This window comes from Podarcis filfolensis, assembly GCF_964270895.1.
Source record: "Podarcis filfolensis genome assembly, chromosome: 17".
Classification (NCBI taxonomy): Eukaryota; Metazoa; Chordata; class Lepidosauria; order Squamata; family Lacertidae; genus Podarcis; species Podarcis filfolensis.
In genome coordinates, this window is record NC_139621.1 from 8,475,371 (window position 1) to 8,494,312 (window position 18,942).

The window sequence follows — 18,942 nt, forward strand, 5'->3', positions numbered from 1 at the left end:
GGAACGAATTAAGTACTTAACCCAAGGTACCACTGTACCCTAACCTGAGCACAAAATGAGACTGTAAAGGGATGAAGCTGCCAACCTCTGGCCAGGCTTGGGCCCATCTGTACTGTCAAGAGCTACCCTACCTTGGAGCTTTGCTTCAGCGCTGATTCGGTAGGCACTGGCATTGGTGGCCATGAACCGAGCTGCTTCCAGTGTCCGTAGAAGAGCGTCACAGGTCTCCTCGTTGCTACCCCAGACTTCTTCTCCTTCCATAATGCAGAGGAGGGGCAGGATGTGGGGAACTGCAACCTCCTTCAGGGTGGGGACTGAATTCCCTGTGGGGCAGAAGCACAAATCACTGTAATTAAATTATTTTTAAAAAATGAAAAATGGAAGGGGCCACAACTAGAAAAGCCCATGCCTTGCAGGCAGAAGTTCTGTGTTCGATTCCTGACATCTCTAGTTAAAAGGACCCCAGGAGCATTTTTCTAATGGGAAAGACCTTAAGGAGTTGCCATCGGTCATAGCAGACAGCGCTGACTAACAGGCTGACTTGTGCAAATTCTCAAAAATGCTGCTGCTTCAATTGAGAGCTCAGTAAGAAAATTAAGAGTGCTTTTTTAAAAAAAACAAAAAATGGAGCTTCAGGAGACAGTAGGAGAGCAATGGTATATTAGATGCAAGTATATAGGAAAGATGAAATGTTTCTCCAAGAGCCTGTGCGCATATTCATCTGGGTGTCATCCAACTGCAGGGGGAGCCTACAGAGTGGTCCCCAGCCAGAGGCAAGGTACCGTATTTTTCGCTCTATAGGACGCACCAGACCATAGGACCCACCTTGTTTTAGAGGGGGAGAACAAGAAAAAAAAAATCTCCCCCTCTGCTCAGCGCCCCTTCAGCGAAGCGGCAGGAGAAATGGAGCCCCTTCCATTTCTCCTCCCGCTTGGCTGAAGGGGCGCTGCGCAGCTCTCCCTCTCTGCTGAAGCCGGGAGAGCAAGATTCTCCTGGCTTCAGCGAAAGGAACCTGAAGCCTGTGGAGCACAGTGGGAACTCACGCTGCGCTCCGAAGGCTTCAGGCGGCTATCCCTGAAGCCTGGACAGCGAGAGGGGTCGGAAAGCGAAAGCAACGTGAAGCCTCCAGAGCGCGGAGGGAGCACTCCCTCTGCCCTTCGGAGGCTTCGCATTGCTATCGCTGAAGCCAAGGAGCCTGCATTCGCTCCATAGGACGCACACACATTTCCCCTTAATTTTTAGAGGGGAAAAAGTGTGTCCTATAGAGCGAAAAGTACGGTAGTTGCCTCCATCCACACCTACTTCCAAGATGGGGAGGCAGCAATGCGTTCACATCACCCCCAGCTCACCCTGCACAGGCTTTTTCTTCCTGGGCCGCCATGTAAATGGGGCTGTAGCCAAACATCGCCTTCTGCATGTTGAGAGGCGGGTACAAAAGTGACCTGACCTTGAGATGGGGGGGGGGGGCTGCAATGACAAGCCAAGAGCTGCCATAGTGTTTAGTACCAAAGCATGGAAACGGAAGGTTCCAGAAGGGTACCAAATGGTTTTTAATAGGTCCCTTCCAACTCTACAATTCTATGGTTCTAGCAAAGCCCTTCCTGTGAACTGTGGCACAGGCAGAAGATCCAAACATCATAGCCTCCCATGTGGAGGCCACAAAAATAAACGTCTGTAGGGCTGTACACCGTGCGACAGCTGCAAACCACAACTAGGTTCAAGCATGTGGAAAGGGAGCCATAGAACCATGTCATCACGTAGACACCATGTTCTGCATCCTCAAGGCATGCCTCCGTCAAAATGGCTAAGAGGCCTCACCTTCAGCCCGGTTCAGGCACCCCATGAGAGGCTTCAACATCTTCTCAAAAGTGATGGCGCTCTGCGTGTGGTTCTGGCGCAGGTGCCTCCATGTTTGCTCCAGTCGTGTGATCTGTAGAGGGAGAAGCAGAGTCAAACTTACTGGACCAGCTACCAGCACAGACTTCTGTGTCGCAAAAAGACCTGGGCGACTGGCCTGGTAACACACAGAGCTCTGTTGAGGATATACAGCAGGGCAGGGGTCAGCAACCTTTTTCAGCCGTGGGCCAGTCCACCATCCCTCAGACCATGTGGGAGGCCGGACTATTGGGGGGGGGGGAATGAACGAATTCCTATGCCCCACAAATAACCCAGAGATGCATTTTAAATAAAAGCACACATTCTACTCATGTAAAAACACGCTGATTCCCAGACCATCCGTGGGCCAGATTGAGAAGGCGATTGGGCCGCATCCAGCCCAAGGGCCTTACGTTGCCTACCCCTGATATATAGGATGGAAATGTGTTAAATCCACACAAGGGGGTTAATAGGTCTGTATGCAAGCTTCTGCATAACAGCCAGGGCTGCTCCTATATTCACACCTGTGGTTGGGCAAATTCAAATTCAATCCCTTTCACTAGCATTAATCTGCACATTTTTTTTCTGAGCCCGAAACCTCTTGGCCTTGAATGGCAAGTTCAGGACCAAAATAAGGGCTGGCATTATCAGCACGTGCAGATTTATTGAGGTATAACTTTGTATATGCCACGAGCAGGGACTTTTTAATGAAACATCAGAAGAATTCAAGAAGGATGTTGACAACTGGGATGAAGTCTCCCAATTCTGAGGAAACATGGCTCTGTTAAAATACCCACACTCTCATGTTCTAAAGTACATTACAATGGTACCTCTGGTTACGTACTTAATTCGTTCCGGAGGTCCGTTCTTAACCTGAAACTGTTCTTAACCTGAAGCACCACTTTAGCTAATGGGGCCTCCTGCTGCTGCCGTGCCGCCACTGCACGATTTCTGTTCTCATCCTGAAGCAAAGTTCTTAACCCGAGGTACTATTTCTGGGTTAGTGGAGTCTGTAACCTGAAGCGTATGTAACCCGAGGTACCACTGTACACCCTTCAGTGAGGCCCAGAAACTTGATACTTGTTTTTCAGATGAAAGTGGTTTGAGGGGAGGAGAGATCACGACAGCCATCTAACAGCAAGTCAGGCCCCCACAACACACAAAGTGCGAGTAGGGCTAGCTTTTCTGAAGGGTCACGCTTGTCTGTGGCCCACTACACAATCCTTCTGGGCAAACAGCTGCTCCACAGCCTTGGCTTTGCATCCCCTGCAGCAGATCCCATGACCAGAGTGTTGGAAAATGCCTTACTCTTCATTTCACTCCCCTACTCATCTCTCACCTGCGGCAGCTGCAAGGCTTTCATCACAGCAGAGAGGGCAAAGAGGTCCCCCGCTGACGTCCACAGCTCCACCGCCAGCTGAATGATCTTGTGCAGAATGGCTGCCCGCTCAGCTGGGGACCCTGTGCAGCCTAGGATGTCCACAGCGATGCCCAGAGCGATGAGGTGGTGCCTGAGGGTTGGCAAAGGGGGAATCTTGAGTGGGCAGACAGGGGTCGCTGCTGCCCTCAAAACAAACACAGTCTCGCCCAGACGCAAGGACAGATTAATTAGAGTTTTATTTTGTCCTCCCATGAAATCACCACAAGAGGGTGCTGCGCCACAGAAAATGGACATCTTAAAGGTAAAGGTACCCCTGACTGTTAGGTCCAGTCGCGGTCAACTCTGGGGTTGCACACTCATCTCGCTCTATAGGCCGAGGGAGCCAGCATTTGTCCACAGACAGCTTCCAGGTCATGTGGCCAGCATGACTAAGCCACTTCTGGCGAAACCAGAACAGCGCACGGAAACACCGTTTACCTTCCCGCCACAGCAGTACCTATTTATCTACTTGCACTCTGACGTGCTTTTGAACTGCTAGGTGGGCAGGAGCTGGGACCGAGCAACAGGAGCTCACCCTGTCACAGGGATTCGAACTGCCGACCTTCCAATCGGCAAGCCCTAGGCTTAGTGGCTTAGACCACAGCACCACCCGCATCCCTTACTCCCATCTTATCCAATGCTAAATGTGTTTGAATATACCCATAATTCAGGAAATTCTTAATCCCATCACCTACCAGCAGAAGAACAGAATTTTATACTACTGCTGAGTGATCAAGTAGCATCACAATCACATTATATTGCAAACCCTTGCAGACACAGGAGCGAATTCTTGGGGGCTGAGGTCCCTTTGTTCCCCCCCCCCCAATAAAATATTTGAGGAGGTTGTCCCCACCAATGTTGATGGGCATTGCCACTCAAATGGTGTGTGTGCATATCATGTGATTATGTGGGGTGGGGCTTACCTCCCCCCCAAAAAATATTTTATTCAAGTTGGCACCCCTGCTTGCAAGGTAGGCAAGTAGGATTAGTCCCCTATTGCAGCTGTGGGGCTGACATTGAGAGAGTCTGCCTAAGGCACCGCGTGAACTCAGAACCAGACACATCCCCAAATCCTTAGCCTCTTAGCCACTCCACCGTATCAAAAAGGTGTAGCATAAATTTTAATAAGTAAACATTCCAAACTCAGGAGCACAGCAGCAGTTATGTGGTAGGGAGAGGGCTTGAGGCCTGTCTGGCAAACACTTCAATTTCAATTCCACACCTTGAATTTCCCACCACAAATGTTTCAACTCTCAAGGCTTTAAATTTTGCACGTGTGATTTCTAGTCTTGGGGGAACCACTCAGGTTTTCAGATTAGCCAGAATCACATCACAGCCCAGGTGTGAAACTCAACATTGTGCATATAGAGGATTGTGCTGCTGTTGCTGCTCAGACTATTCAAGTGAATACAGTCAACAAGTTACCAAGCGGTAACCTCTCACTGAGTAGTTACAAGATCACAGTGCTAAGTTAGCTATTTATTTGGAGCTCTGTCTGGCCAGAGGCTGGGTGACTCCCCGTAAAAACCCTCCTGCTGGATTTTCCCTTGCTGGATTTCCCACTCAAACATGTTTCCACTTGGCAAACAGCTCTGCATACTCATCTCAAGCCCTAGAAGGAGGAAAAATGCAGCCAACACACACAAAAGTATTTCAGGGCCCCATGAACACTCAGCCTAGAAAAATTCTTTTCCGCCTCCCAATACATTCATTAGCAAAGTTTACAATTTCCATACTGACTTGGTTGCCCCCCGCACGCGCGCACTCTCTCTCTCTCATACACACAAATACACAGAGCAATTGCATGAGCCACAAGCAACCAACTCCTGGGGTAGCTGTGGTCATCTTAGGAATGCCACCCTCCCCTCTTGTAGGGTCTGTCCCATTAAAGGTAAAGGGTAAAGGGACCCCTGACCATTAGGTCCAGTCATGGACGACTCTGGGGTTGCGGCGCTCATCTCGCTTTACTGGCCGAGGGAGCCGGCATACAGCTTCCAGGTCATGTGGCCAGCATGACTAAGCTGCTTCAAGCGAACCAGAGCATCGCACGGATGTGGCCAGCATGACTAAGCTGCTTCAAGCGAACCAGAGCACCGCACGGAAACTCCGTTTACCTTCCCACCGGAGTGGTACCTATTTATCTACTTGCACTTTGACGTGCAAGTAGGTTGGCAGGAGCTGGGACTGAGCAATGGGAGCTCACCCTGTCGCAGGGATTCGAACCGCTGACCTTCTGATCGGCAAGCCCTAGGCTCTGTGGTTTAACCCATAGCGCCACCCGTGTCTGCTCCATTGCCCACTCCCAAATGTCAATACCTTTCCAGCAGGTCTTTCCGCAGCTGATGCCCTTGAGGGAGGGTTATGAGTTCCAGACCTGAGCTGACCCCCATCGCCCGCCGCTGCTCCTTGGACACTCCAATGATTCTGGCAACCTGAAGAATAGAGGAGCACATTTTGGGGAAAGGGTGAGGAACTTGAGGCAGCCAATGGCCTCCCTCCCTCCATTCCGCTCCCCAGGCCAGTTTCCCTTGTGGGCTGCCACAGTTATCGTGCTTCCCAGCTGAGGTAAGCAAGCATAAAAATCCGCTTTCTGTGACTGGAGATGCACAATGAGAATTGCTCAGGTGGGCACCCAAGAACCAAATGCGAACACAATGTGGTAGTAAAATCATCATTTTTGGGGCCCAATGTGTGAGAACCTTCCCTGGTCCATTAGAGCAAGGAGGGATCAGGCATTTTAGGAATCAGAACATTTCTTTGAATGTTGCACTACGTAGGAATGCAAAAATGCAACCCACATGCATTTTTTTCCATTTAAAAACGAGTCAGCCTTCCCCACATCACTTCCACACAGCTCCAATCTCATGACTCTCCATTGCCTTCATAAGGCTTTTTAAAACTTCACAATGAATCTCTGGCTTAAAAGCAAACCTATCTCTTCAGAATGAGGCAGCTTTATTTTGTTAAACCAAATTAAAACAGTGCCTTAAATAGCATGTGTGCAAGAATAAGCAAGAGGGCTGAAGGAAGGGAAATCTTGGCTCCAAAGCTTTCTGCTCCGAGATTTATTCATTGATTTTTAAAGAAAAGTAAAACACCTTGTCCTGTTTAGTTCTCAGGGCAACACCATGCATCTCTCTCTCTGTCTTGAGATGTACTAAAGACAAAGGTTACCTACCTCTTAACCAAGGCAGGTCTCATCCTTAATTATTTAGTTTATTTTACTTTTACCATCTAGGATGGACTGTGAGTGGGTTTCAGAAGGATAGCAGTGTGTCAGACTGTTACAGTAAAAACAACAGTGTCTTCGGGCATTTTGTAGGCCAACAAAGATATCAGCTTTTGTGAGCCACAGAGCAGCTGGTCACATAAACGATGGTCTAGCCAGTCGACAAAAGCTCTTGGCACAGTCCATCTGTCAGTTTTTGCATCATCTTAAAAAGAGCGAAAGCGTTCCAATTTATGCTTATGGGCCGAGAAGAGATTCTATTCTGCATTTCGCTGAAATGTCCGGGAAAATCCTGATGTATAGCAACCCATGTCGAAAGTGTAGATTTCGATGGGGGGTCGGGGGGAGCTCAACAACTTTGGGCAAAAATAGAACCACCCTCACCCCCAGCTTAGAATAGGGCTGGGTGATATATGGATATATCACCCAAAACTGGTTTGAAGTTCATATCATGATATCATTTGCATAATTTTTGACCTGGCAAATCATAGTGTGTGTGTTTGTGTGTATGCGCTATTGTAGAAATCACAATGTGGGAAAAACTGCAAAGCCAGCCAACGCCTCTCCATAGTGCCATTCTCATTTCAGATATTATAATGCACAGTGGTACCTCTGGTTACGTACTTAATTCATTCCGGAGATCCGTTATTAACCTGAAACTGTTCTTAACCTGAAGCACCACTTTAGCTAATGGGGCCTCCCGCTACTGCTGCGCGATTTCTGTTCTCATCCTGAAGCAAAGTTCTTAACCCGAGGTACTATTTCTGAGTTAGTGGAGTCTGTAACCTGAAGCGTCTGTAACCTGAAGTGTCTGTAACCCGAGGTACCACTGTATCAGTATATTGAGGTGTTTAACTGGTGATATACTGCAATACTGAAAACCAGATATTGCCCAGCCATGATACTGAGCTGGACGCCAGGTCTCCTGCCTAGATTTAGCCCCTACCCCATTGTGAGAAGGGGAATCCACCCCCCTACCAAAAAAACCCACCTCCACAGTGGTGGTGCGGCAGAGAACATACTACAGATCAGCATTCAAGTCCCATCTCAGCAGTGAGCTCTCAGGACATGTTTGGACAAAACCAATCATCTATAAAAGGCCCAAAATGTACCATACTTGAGGTGGGGGCAGGAGATCACAGGGACGAATGGTAAAGTGAAAAGTTGTTGTCGTGTGTCCCCCGCCCACCTGCCGCTGGTCTCTCTCACCTGGCAGTCTACCTGGAGAATGTGTAGGGCAGTTGCCCGGCAGTCGTGCTGGGCAAACAGGTCCTTGAGACGTTTTAGGGCGCTGGGCTCCAGGGGTTTGTTGTCAGGGGCCAAGAGCAGCGACTTGAAGTGGCGAGGCTGGAAGGAGGAGGTGGTCTCCACCAGGGGCCATTCGAATTCTGGCTCCTCGGCAGCCTCCGTCGTGTCGGGGAGGGTAGAAGGTGCCCCGTCCGTGTCCAGGAACCCAAAGGACGTCTCTGTGATGTAGGCCTGGCCCCGCCACCGTTCTTCCTTCCGTAGACGTTCCACGTGGCTCCCGGGGCCTTCGGGAGCCTTGGGAACCAGTTCACAGTAGTCGCTCACCAGCATGGATGGGGCCCTCAAAGGCTTGGGTGGAGCCTTGGAGTGGAGCCGTCCCTCAGAGCCGCTCAATGGTGGACCTCCCAGTGGGCGAGGCTTCAGGGCGTTGGGCCGCAGGACAGGGTCGCTGCCTGTGCGGAAGGCAGGAGACAGGGGAGGGAGCTGGCACCGGTCCTGGGCTCCAGGTGATGTTTCTGGGCTACCTGTAGGTCAGAAGAAAGAACAGGCGCTAAGTCCACGCAGCGTCAGGGACTGGGCAGAGGAGGAATGGTGGAGACCGCCTGCCCAGCCTGAACCTTGCAGAAGAAGACAGTTCAGAATTACAACAGGGGTTTGAGGGGCATCACAGCTCAGAGGACGATGAGGGGGAAAGTAGGGAAATAATGGGAGAAAATGAGGCAGAGACGGAGCAGCTGGCTGACACGTTATCACTAGAAAGCATTGCAGACCATAGCTGTCAACTTAGATTTGAAAATAAGGGACCAGCAGCCTCGAAAATAAGGGATCAGCAGCCAAAATAAGGGATTTTGGCTTAGCTTATACAGAAATCCGGCACTGATGGAGCCATGCTGCTTTTGCTGCGACTGTGTTTTGCAGGGGGTTGGACTAGATGATCCTAAGGGTCTACAACTCCCACCAAAGAAGAGTGGCAGACAAAACTGATGAACGACGTCGAGATGGCAAAGCTTTCAGGCAGAATTAGAAACCAGGAAGAGGACCTCTTTCATAAAGAATGGGGAAAGTTTATAATTTAGTTGAAAAGCTATTGTAAAGCGTTACATACATTGGTAGGATTGACAGAAAACTTGTAGTAAAAATTTGAACCATGGATGGACAAATGATTTATAAAAATAGCGTTATGAAAGGGATGCAGAGGGGAAAATCACTACATTAAGATGCTGCACTGGTTGGAGGGTATGCTAAGCAGCACGTCGGGGCTGCCGTTGTCCTGGCGCGAGGAGTTCCATCGGCCCTTCCCCACCCGAGAGAGAGGGAAGCAGGGAGAGAGACTCTCGCCCACGCTGCCCGTAAGCCCGGCATGAGGCGGTTGCAGCACCACAGCGGCCACTGAAGCACCACCCTTCTGCGTCCCTCCCCATCCTCTCCTCTTCCTTCTCCCTCAGGCCACCTCCTCAGCCGCAACCGCCACCACCACCTCTGGCTCCCCCTGGCAGCGCGGCGGAAGTCTCACAAGAGAGGGGCTGCCTGCCTGCCCGCCCGCCGCCACCCATCTCATGACACGCCCCTGAGGGGGGAAAGGGAGAGACGGAGACGCGGCAGCTCATGCACACTCTCTCTCTCGAGGCGGAGGACCCCGAGCCATTGCTTCCCTCCTGAGCTGGGCGAGCATGAAACCCAGGAAATTTAAGGGACATCATCAATCCGGGACAGCAGCGGGAAAGGGCGCTGGGATAAGGAGTTTCCTGCCAAATAAGGGACAGTTGACAGTTATGTTCCAGACCTGCCATCTCCCAGAACCTGGTGAGCCTTAAAAGTAGGAGAGCAAAGGACTCAGAAGCAAAGGGCCCTCAGCTGACGAATGAGGAAGTGGGAGAGAAGGGGGGTGGAGATTGACCCGGGACAACGCCATTATTCCAAGAGGCTACATTCCCAAGCCTTTCTCTGTAAATATTGAATACAAAGTAGATGGTAAGGACTTTTCCATGTCTTATCCGTTCCTGGCAGGGTGGATAAAAATCAGTGATTTTTTTTTAAAAAAAATTAAAAACCAATATTTTTTTTAAATTAGGATATATATTTTTTATTTAAATGGATTTTTAAAAATTTAAATTGTATTTTTAAAATAAAATGCTTTTGGATGAAAAATCTTTCTAAAGATAGTTTTCTATTTAAGTTACATTAAGGTCCAAAGGTTATTCATCAGGAAATAAGGATTTGTTTTAAGTTTTTCATCTGTGCTAAAACTCAGTCGAAGTTTGTTTGTTTGTTTTTTAAAAAACCAAACCGTTTAACCACATCAGTTAACAAACATGGATGCATATGCTATAAGTTTTAGTGTTTTAGTTAAATAAATTGTTTAAATTGTTATTAAGGAAATGGTTGTTTTTCTCCTTCCAATAAAGTACAGCAGAAAAGTTGTCCAAATATGAACAGTTAACTTATTAAATCTCACGATAATTTCATAATTATCTGTCTATGTATTTTGAAGTCTTACTGACTAGTGATTCAAATCGATTTGATTTAAATCAAATCCAACCTGGATCCTGGCAACCGGCTGTGGGGGTTGGTTCCTCTGCAGCCTGACAGGCAGTAAGCTCCAACTCTCAAATTATGCCCATCAAACCCAGGTCATCGTATTAGTCCTTGGCCAATGATGCTGATATTCAAATATCCAAATCTGGGTTATCGTAGAGCTGAAACGGTGCCCACTGCTTTACCCAGTCAGTAGAGCATGAGACTCTTAATCTTAGGGTTGTTGGGCAAAAGATTCCTGCATTTCAGGGGGTTGGACTAGATGAACCCGGGGTGCCTTCCAACTCTAAAATTCTATGATTCTGTGACCCAGCTGTCCTTCTCAATTGGCACCCATTCCAGCAGCAACAACTGCTGTCCTCATATACCTCTTCTAAATAAATAAGCAAAACAGCTCAAGGAGGGCTGTTCGTCAAAATTCCAAGATTTACAACCTAGGAGAAACAATCCATGATTTACTCTGGTTCTGAAGTGTGGTTTGGATTTTTTGTTGTTGTTGCTTCTGCTCTCAACCCATTAAAGTAGGACCTTGTTGGGTTGTTGTTTTTTCATTGGTAAATTCCATGATTTTTAAACAGAATAAAAATCTCTCCTTTTGCATGAAAAAATAAAAAGTGAAACATCATGTCTATTTTCAAGCTGGATGACAGAAGGTAAAGATAAAGAGGTTAAGGACTCCTGGACAGATAAGTCCAGTCAAAGGCGACTACAGGGTTGCGGCGTGCATCTCACTTCAGGCTAAGGGAGCTGGTGTTTGTCCACAGACAGCTTTCCAGGTCATGTGGCCAGCATGACTAATCCGCTTCTGGTGCAGTGGGACACTGTGACGAGTGCCAGAGCACACGGAAACGCCATTTACCTTCCAGCCACAGCAGTACCTATCTATCTACTTGCACTGGTGTGCTTTCAAACTACTAGGTTGGCAGAAGCTGGGACAAAACAACAGGAGCTCACCCAATCGAGCGGATTCAAACCGCTGACCTTCTGATCAACAAGCCCAAGAACAACTGGACAGTGGAAAACATCCCAGAAAGCTGATGAAAACTTAACAGCTTGCCTCTTTTAAGTCTAGTAATAACTGCACTGAACTTTTACCATTGCTTACCCACCTCCAGCATTACAAACAGAAGCTAATATTGAGCCTGCCATCTCCACGTCACTCACCTGTCAGCAAATTGCTGTCCGACTGGGCACCATGCAAGGACGGCTTCCGATCCAACTGGTCTAGACTACTGGGGTCACTTCCACTTCGATCTTTTGTCCTGGGGTGGGGGGCGGATAAGAGGGAAATGACTGGCTGACCAACCCATTCCAGCCCACCAATGCCGCCTTTCAAAAACCTGCAGAAAAGCCACTTGAATGTGTGGACCAGCTGCCAGATAATGCTTAGAGTCACATACAAATGGACATCACACTGACGAGGCTTCAAGAGCCACAACGCAAGGCAGGTCAATTCACATGTTTATCTCATACTTGGACAGAAGGGAGGGGCGGAGGGAGCTCGCGTGCCCAAGGCCCTCTGAAGCACTGAACTATGGTTTGGCATTACGTCTGAACGAGACCAGGGAATTGCTCGCAGCTATTTAGACGTAGGTCTAAAAGTGGTGCTTCCTCCAAGTTGGCCTGCTTAAATCACGGGAACTTGTGGCTCTCCAGATGTCAATGAACTACAACAGCTATCATTCACCCCTAGCCAGTACTATTTTTCTAGAAAAATACAACTCCTTCGTTCTCTTAGAATGGCAATGGTGCCCACTTGAGAGGTGCCAGGACTCACCTGAGAGATGCTGGAACTGAGTTCTAGCTGGGGGGGGGAAGCCCTGCCCCTAACCCTTGGCCATGCTGGCTGGGAATGGGATTTGGGAGTCCCATTAGGCACTGGCTTAGATTCGCATCACAAGAAAGCCATGCCATGCCCACCATCACAAACTCCCCCAAGACAAAGCTCCCACAGTAATTGTTTGCTCACCGAAGCAAGCTCCCGTCTCCTGTCTCCTCCGCATCTGCGGCTGCACGGAAGCTGAAGCGCCGAAGGGGCACCCTGCCCGGCCCCGGGGGTTGGCCAGTGTCACTGTACCGCTCCTTCAGCCAGCGGAGGGGCACGCTCCTGTTGACAGGCCAGGACACCACGGCTCCCGAGGCATCTGAGATGGCCTTCTGATTGCCCACGTAAAAGCGCACCAGGGCGGGCACGTTGTCAAACTGCTCCTGCTCAAACTGGAAGAGGGTGCGGGAATAGCCCTTCCGGGGGCGCAGCACCACGCGGATGATCTTGAAGTGCAGGGCCTGGCCGCCCCAGCGGCACGACAGGACGTAGTCGCCGGAGCTGGACCGTGAGTCGCGAATGAGGAACTCTCCGTCGTCCTGCAGCAGAGACTCTGCCTCCTAAGGCCAGAATGGAAAAGGAGAGAAAGAGAGAGAGGAACTTGGTTTGTGGTTGGAGGTGGCTGAGGGGATCAGGAGCAAAAACACTGTGCAGTGGTACCTTGGGTTAAGAACTTAATTTGTTCCGGAGGTCCATTCTTAACCTGAAACTGTTTCTTAACCTGAGGTACCGCTTTAGCTAATGGGGCCTCCCGCTGCCACCACGCCGCCAGAGCACGTTTTCTGTTCTCCTCCTATTTCTCCTCCTATTTCTGGGTTAGCGGCGTCTGTAACCTGAAGCGTCTGTAACTGAAGCGTCTGTAACCCGAGGTACCACTGTAGCAAGAAAGGAGGGTTGTCTAGCAGGATCCAAGGAGTCAGTGTGGAGGTACTGCAAGTCCATTGCCAGGAGACCAAATCTGCTATAGGACACTCATACCTTTGACAGCTATATCAATCTCCCTTCTGGGCCAGATACAATATGCACCCCTCAAAACTCTTCCCTTCCGGACAACTATTAAAGGAGAGAACCTTGCAGCTACTGAATGCAATAACCCCATAGGGCAGTGGTTTTCAACCAGCGTGCCATGGTGCCCTGAGGTGCCTTGAATGATGGTCAGGGGTGCCGTGGGCAACACTGGCCTCTATCCCTCTTTCTTTCCCTCCCTCCTCTGACGCCCTCTCATGTCTCTGCACAGCTGTTTGTTGCAGCAGACCTGGCTACAAGCTGTGAAGGTGAATGGTGCCTCTGGTTTCGGGGGGGGGGGCAGCTTACAGACCAGGGGCGGCAGCAGTGGCTGCCCAGAGGACTCCTAAGCAGAGTGGAGAGGAGGCTGGAGGAACCCTCCAGAAGGGAGGGTGTCTGGAAGAGAGAGGCTGCCAAAGATTGAAAACCTCTGCCATAGGGAAACCACAGTGGGAAGAGATTTTATAGGGCGTTGTACTAGGTGGCTGCTTGGGTCCCTTCTAACTCTACAATTCTATGATCTCCCCCCCCCCCTTTGAGAGGACATGGAATTTGCAGCTTCCGCACACTTTGGAGGCACAGAACCATCTTCATCTATGATTTCACCACCACTGTGCCTGCTCTCTGTGCTGAAACAGCTCCTCCTCTTTGTTCAAACTTCCGAAAGAGACAAAGAGGATTAAGACAGCTTTGTAAAGGGCTTTGCGTTGAGCAGGACAGGCATTACGAGTAATACCATCGTGCTGAATTCCACTACATTTTCTACTGCATGTTATTGTTTCATTCAGCTGTGAACCAACGCAGAGGACTTAGTTGATGGACGGGAGAGAAATGGCACAAGCAATCACGAATACATCGGGAGAAGCAGACCTTCGCCATTCAGAACAGTTTGGGGCACTACCGGCAGATTTCTACACTTTCCAAGAGTTAAGAGACAGTCCCAGGAAAGCATTGCTAAGTTCTCCTCCTGCTCACCGCCACAGTATCTGTGGGCTATTACCTGGCGTGGCAGACAGCCGTGGTACCAGGCGTGGCTGCGAAGTTGCTCGGGGTCCAGTTTCAACTCCTCTTCCAGCTCCTTCCTCAGCTTCTCACCAGCCAGTTCCATATTCTTCTGCTCAGATGCCAAGTGCTTTAAATTGGAGCAAGAAAGAAGGAGAAGGCGTTAACCAGGCAAGGGGCACAAGACATAAAACAGCTGCTAAGCTGCGTATAAGAAAATATTGATGTAGAGTACAACGTAAACAGTCCGCAATGTTAGTCCAGGTAACTCGTAGCTTACGTGCATTTAAAACTTTTGCGCATTCAGCTTTACATGCTTGGCAAAAAAATATTTAAAAGGGGGTCAAAAGCGGGTAATAAAGACTTTGGCACTCTCACCACCCTTGAACGCAAATGTGTTTTGACCATACACAATTTTGGCTTTGCCTGCCAACCCCTGCCTAAGTTGAGAGTTGCCTGCATAAGTAGATTCCAGCAGTGCATATTGGTTCAAGTGCCCAACCTAGGACTGGGAGATCCACTCAGCCTCGGAGCTCAGTGGGTGGCCTTGGGCCAGTAACTTTCTTATGTCTCTGTCGAGCCTACCTCACAGGGTTGATGTGGGGATTAAATGAGGGGGAGAATCAGATGCGCCATCTTGAACTCTTGTGGGATATAAATGGGGGAAAAGCATTACAGAAGACAGTGGACTGTTGTAAACAAAAAATGCCCTTTTCCCTTATGGGGTATCCAAGAGCCCATATAGAGTCCTTACATAGGTTCCTTATTGGTAGGAGACAATAACAGAGGCCAACCAGAGAATATTGAGAAGCAAAGCAGCTAGTAAGCTTGTTCTTTATTGATCTGTTGCAACAGGGTGCTCCCCTCACCCGCAGGAGAGGAGGAGGAACCCAGAAAAATGGCGTGCAAGGCCTTATAAAAACTTTTGAAATTGCCACCCTGTAGACCAAGACCACCCCCAGAAACATCATACATACATCACAGAAAGGGTGTAACCTAAGACCACGCCTCAGATACATCATACCTACATCACAGAAAAGGCGGTCTTAAAACAGAAATTTGAATGTTGTTTTTCTGCTGTCATTGTTTATCTCCTGTCTGGCAGGTTACTTGATTGGATTGCCTGGGGAGCCTGGCCAGTCTTTTGTAATGATAAATACTTAGTTCCTGGGCCAGGTCACAGGCTCACACCCTATTCAAACACAGACATACCCTTAAGACAGGATTTGTGAAGGAAAAGAAAATGGGGAGGCTTTGCCACTTTGCAGAGAAAACATTTGCTCAGTTTAGGAATCAAAATGGCTTCAGGTCAGTCTTCCTGTGCTGATCTATGTACGTGCTTGGTTGGTAGACTTATGAACATTTTAACTCATATCTAAGACCTCAAAATTCCTATTCATAGTTGTGATGCCAACATGCTCTGCAATGTTGCAAGAAGTAAAAGAGGTGCACTCCTAACCCCTCCATTTCACAGGGTACCTGCTTGGGACAGGTAAACTTATTGGGTTGGCCCTGCTGAGCAGGTGGGGGGGGGGAGAGAGATAACAGCCAGCAGCAGCTTGGAGCCATGACAACCTACCAGAAAGAAACAAGCACTTTCTCCTTCTAGAGTTGTTTGCCTAGGGATGGAATTAACCATTAACAGGAAAGGAGTGTTGGAAAATAAAAGCAGTGCTGTCTTCAGAAGCAGGCTCAGTGCAGGTGAAGAAACGGAAGCCAAAAAGGCATGACATGAATCCCTTGCCCAACAAGCTGGTCAACATTTTCCAGCTAAAATCGCCTCTCAATCTTAAGGCTGCACGGCCATGATCAGTAGCACCATTGTTCATAGGAATCTGAAAGACCGTTCCGTTCTGACCGGAAAAAAAGAGTTGCCAACCCAGCCAGAAAGTGCATTTTCAAAAGTTTCCTAAACATTTCCACTCCGAGCAACATTCTAGCTGGGTGCCCCCATTGTACCACCTGAATTAGAAGCTCGATTAGAGTGTTTCTGCTTCCAAGAATGCAACAGTGCGGGGGGGGGGACTCTGATGCTGCCCCACCCTCAAACCCAATTAAATGGGCTTCATTGTATCTGCACTCTCTCTTACTTGGAAGTAAAGCGCTGGGATTTGCAGGCATTGACAGCCTCTTCCCCACCCTTGACCAGCGTTAGAAACTCAGGTATATAAGCTAATCGCCAAATGGCACCTCTTAAACCTGGGTTACGGTCGGCACAACAGAATCTCTAGGCAGGTTTTTTGCAATGGAACTTACTGTTATTATTATTAATTTTATTTCTATACTGCTTTATATTTTAAAGGGAAAAAAATCTCAAAGCCATTTACAACACATTAAACAGGGGTCAGCAAACTTTTTCAGCAGGGGGCCGGTCCACTGTCCCTCAGACTTTGTTGGGGGCCAGACTTTTTTTTTAGTGGGGGGGAGTGAATGAATTCCTATGCCCCACAAATAAGCCAGAGATGCATTTTAAATAAAAGGACACATTCTACTCATGTAAAAACACGGATTCCCGGACCATCCGTGGGCTGGATTTAGAAGGCGATTGGACCGCATCCAGCCCCCGGGCCTTAGTTTGCCTACCTATGCTCTATTCTCCCTATTCAGATACAGAAGCCCATAGCCGAACAGTTTTGAGTCTCGCATTTTCTAGCAGAAAGGGAGCTGAACTCACACTGAAAGGCACCACCCAAACACTTTCCCTGGATTTTTCTTGGAGAATATAAGACCGTTATGCATTTAAAAAGGAAATAAATAAGTAGAAGGTGTAACATACCATCATCTCCTAATAAATGACTTGTTGAGGAAACAACTTCTCCAGTGGTAGATGTGTGTCTATCTCCTCCAGAAACACTGACAATTTGCACGGAAAATGACTTCTGGCCGGTTCCCCATTCGCCAGCTTCTGAACTGACTTCCAGCCTGCCGCCACTGACTCTACAGCCTGCATAAAAAAAAACCACTTCCTTTTAAAGGGGCAGGAAAGGTGATGACAAGATTGAGGTTACAAACTCACTGAGGGATAGGAAACCGATGTCACAAATGTGTCACATACAACCAGAAGTCCCCTCTGAACTCATCCACCTCAGAAGGGGGGGGGGGTGAGAAAGAGATTAATACACTGGCTTAAAAGATGATAATAATAAAAAAAAAAATTCCAGAGGATCGGTACAATTTCCCCTCACGCAAGGAAGACTTCAGTAAGTGGAGTAAAGAAAATGAGGAAAATGGAAGCAAGAAGAATTACCGACAAAAGAAGAATGGCAAATGAAATTAATGGACTATGCAGAATTAGATAAATTAACAGGAAGGATTCGAAACCTATGGGACCAGAGATTCTTAGAAGACTGGAGTAAATATTTGAACTATCTGAAAAGCAAGTGTAATAAACAGATTACGCTAGTAGGACTGAAAGAAGTTCTGTAAGGAGAACTATGTGAAATATTGCAAGGAAGACTATGAAGAGAATTATTAGTTAATGATAATTAAAAGTAATAGAGCAATTAAGAAATGCAGAACAAGTGATAAAGAACAGAAAATCTTCAGAGGTTGTTGACGGAAGTCTAAAATATTGTATAAGATAATAAGTTATGTTAAATGATTGTTGGAAATGATATGCTAAAAAAACTAATAAAAATGTATATAAAAAAATGAGAATGAGGAAAAAACATAGGAGGCTTGCAGCAGATAATGGGAATGGTTTTTTTTGCTTCAACAGACATGGTGAAGGTGGCAGAATCGACTCTTTCAGTCTAATTTGATTCAGCAAGAATGGCTCCAGCCAAAATAAACTCACAAGCAAGCCTGAGGCATCAACCTGGAATGCTAGAGAGAGAACAACTGAATTAAATGGCCCTGAAGGGAGCGATGCTGCCTTACAAACCAAAAAGCAAGACACTAGATGCAGAAGGGGGAATGGTGCATCTAGCTTGCCTACCTTGCCCCAATCTCAGAATAAAGTTATCCTGGGGTCTGTCACTAACAGATAGATGTGAGTAAAGGAATCCCAAATCACGACCCCCTCCTCACACGTACACACACCGCCATGTGCACATGCACAGCCAACTTTGCCACTGCCAAGCTAATAGGCACAACTGTCAGCTCCACCAGCTGGTCAGAATCAACACAGAGAGAGGCCAGGGTGAGCCACACAAATAGAGAGGAAATGCTCCCTTTTCGCGCATTGTTCTCAGCACAGGACCCACACAAGCAACAGCTTTGGAAATCCTTGCAAAAGCAGCTTGACTTAGGGAGGATGGCCAGAGGTACAGACAGGCAGACAGACAGGCAGACAGTGTCAGGCCAGGTGTGCTTTTTCCTGGAGAGCACTTAAAATCTACCATCCTGTAGATTTCCACATCAGGCACAGCTGATACATAACCACAACAGAACCTGTTTGAATACACCCAGAACTCCCTAACTCACTCTCTCTCTCACCAATACACCCCCCCAACTAAAATCTTCAGTGTCTTCAAAAGAGCAGGTTACTGAGTGCCCCGGGTGGCGCTGTGGGTTAAACCACAGAGCCTAGGACTTGCCGATCAGAAGGTCGGTGGTTCGAATCCCCATGACGGGGTGAGCTCCAGTTGCTCAGTCCCTGCTCCTGCCAACCTAGCAGTTTGAAAGCACGTCAAAATGCAAGTAGATAAATAGGTACCGCTCCGGCAGGAAGGTAAACGGCTCTTCCGTGTGCTGCTCTGGTTCTCCAGAAGCGGCTTAGTCATGCTGGCCACATGACCCAGAAGCTGTATGCCGGCTCCCTCGGCCAATAAAGTGAGATGAGCGCCGCAACCCCAGAGTTGG

At 48.3% G+C, this 18,942-nt stretch overlaps 1 protein-coding gene across 1 annotated transcript in view; it reads right to left on the reverse strand.

Moving 5' to 3' along the window:
- SH2D3A (SH2 domain containing 3A) overlaps positions 1 to 18,942 on the reverse strand; it is a 29,268-nt gene that overhangs the window by 4,345 nt on the left and 5,981 nt on the right. The window contains exons 2-10 of the mRNA XM_083593382.1: positions 16,916 to 17,083; positions 14,138 to 14,251; positions 12,277 to 12,692; positions 11,472 to 11,569; positions 7,734 to 8,296; positions 5,612 to 5,727; positions 3,215 to 3,386; positions 1,819 to 1,930; positions 132 to 323 (exon numbers count right to left, since the gene is read on the reverse strand). Coding sequence (XP_083449508.1) covers positions 132 to 323; positions 1,819 to 1,930; positions 3,215 to 3,386; positions 5,612 to 5,727; positions 7,734 to 8,296; positions 11,472 to 11,569; positions 12,277 to 12,692; positions 14,138 to 14,251; positions 16,916 to 16,921 — 1,789 coding nt within the window. The 5' untranslated portion in view covers positions 16,922 to 17,083. The remainder of the gene's footprint in view (positions 1 to 131; positions 324 to 1,818; positions 1,931 to 3,214; positions 3,387 to 5,611; positions 5,728 to 7,733; positions 8,297 to 11,471; positions 11,570 to 12,276; positions 12,693 to 14,137; positions 14,252 to 16,915; positions 17,084 to 18,942) is intronic.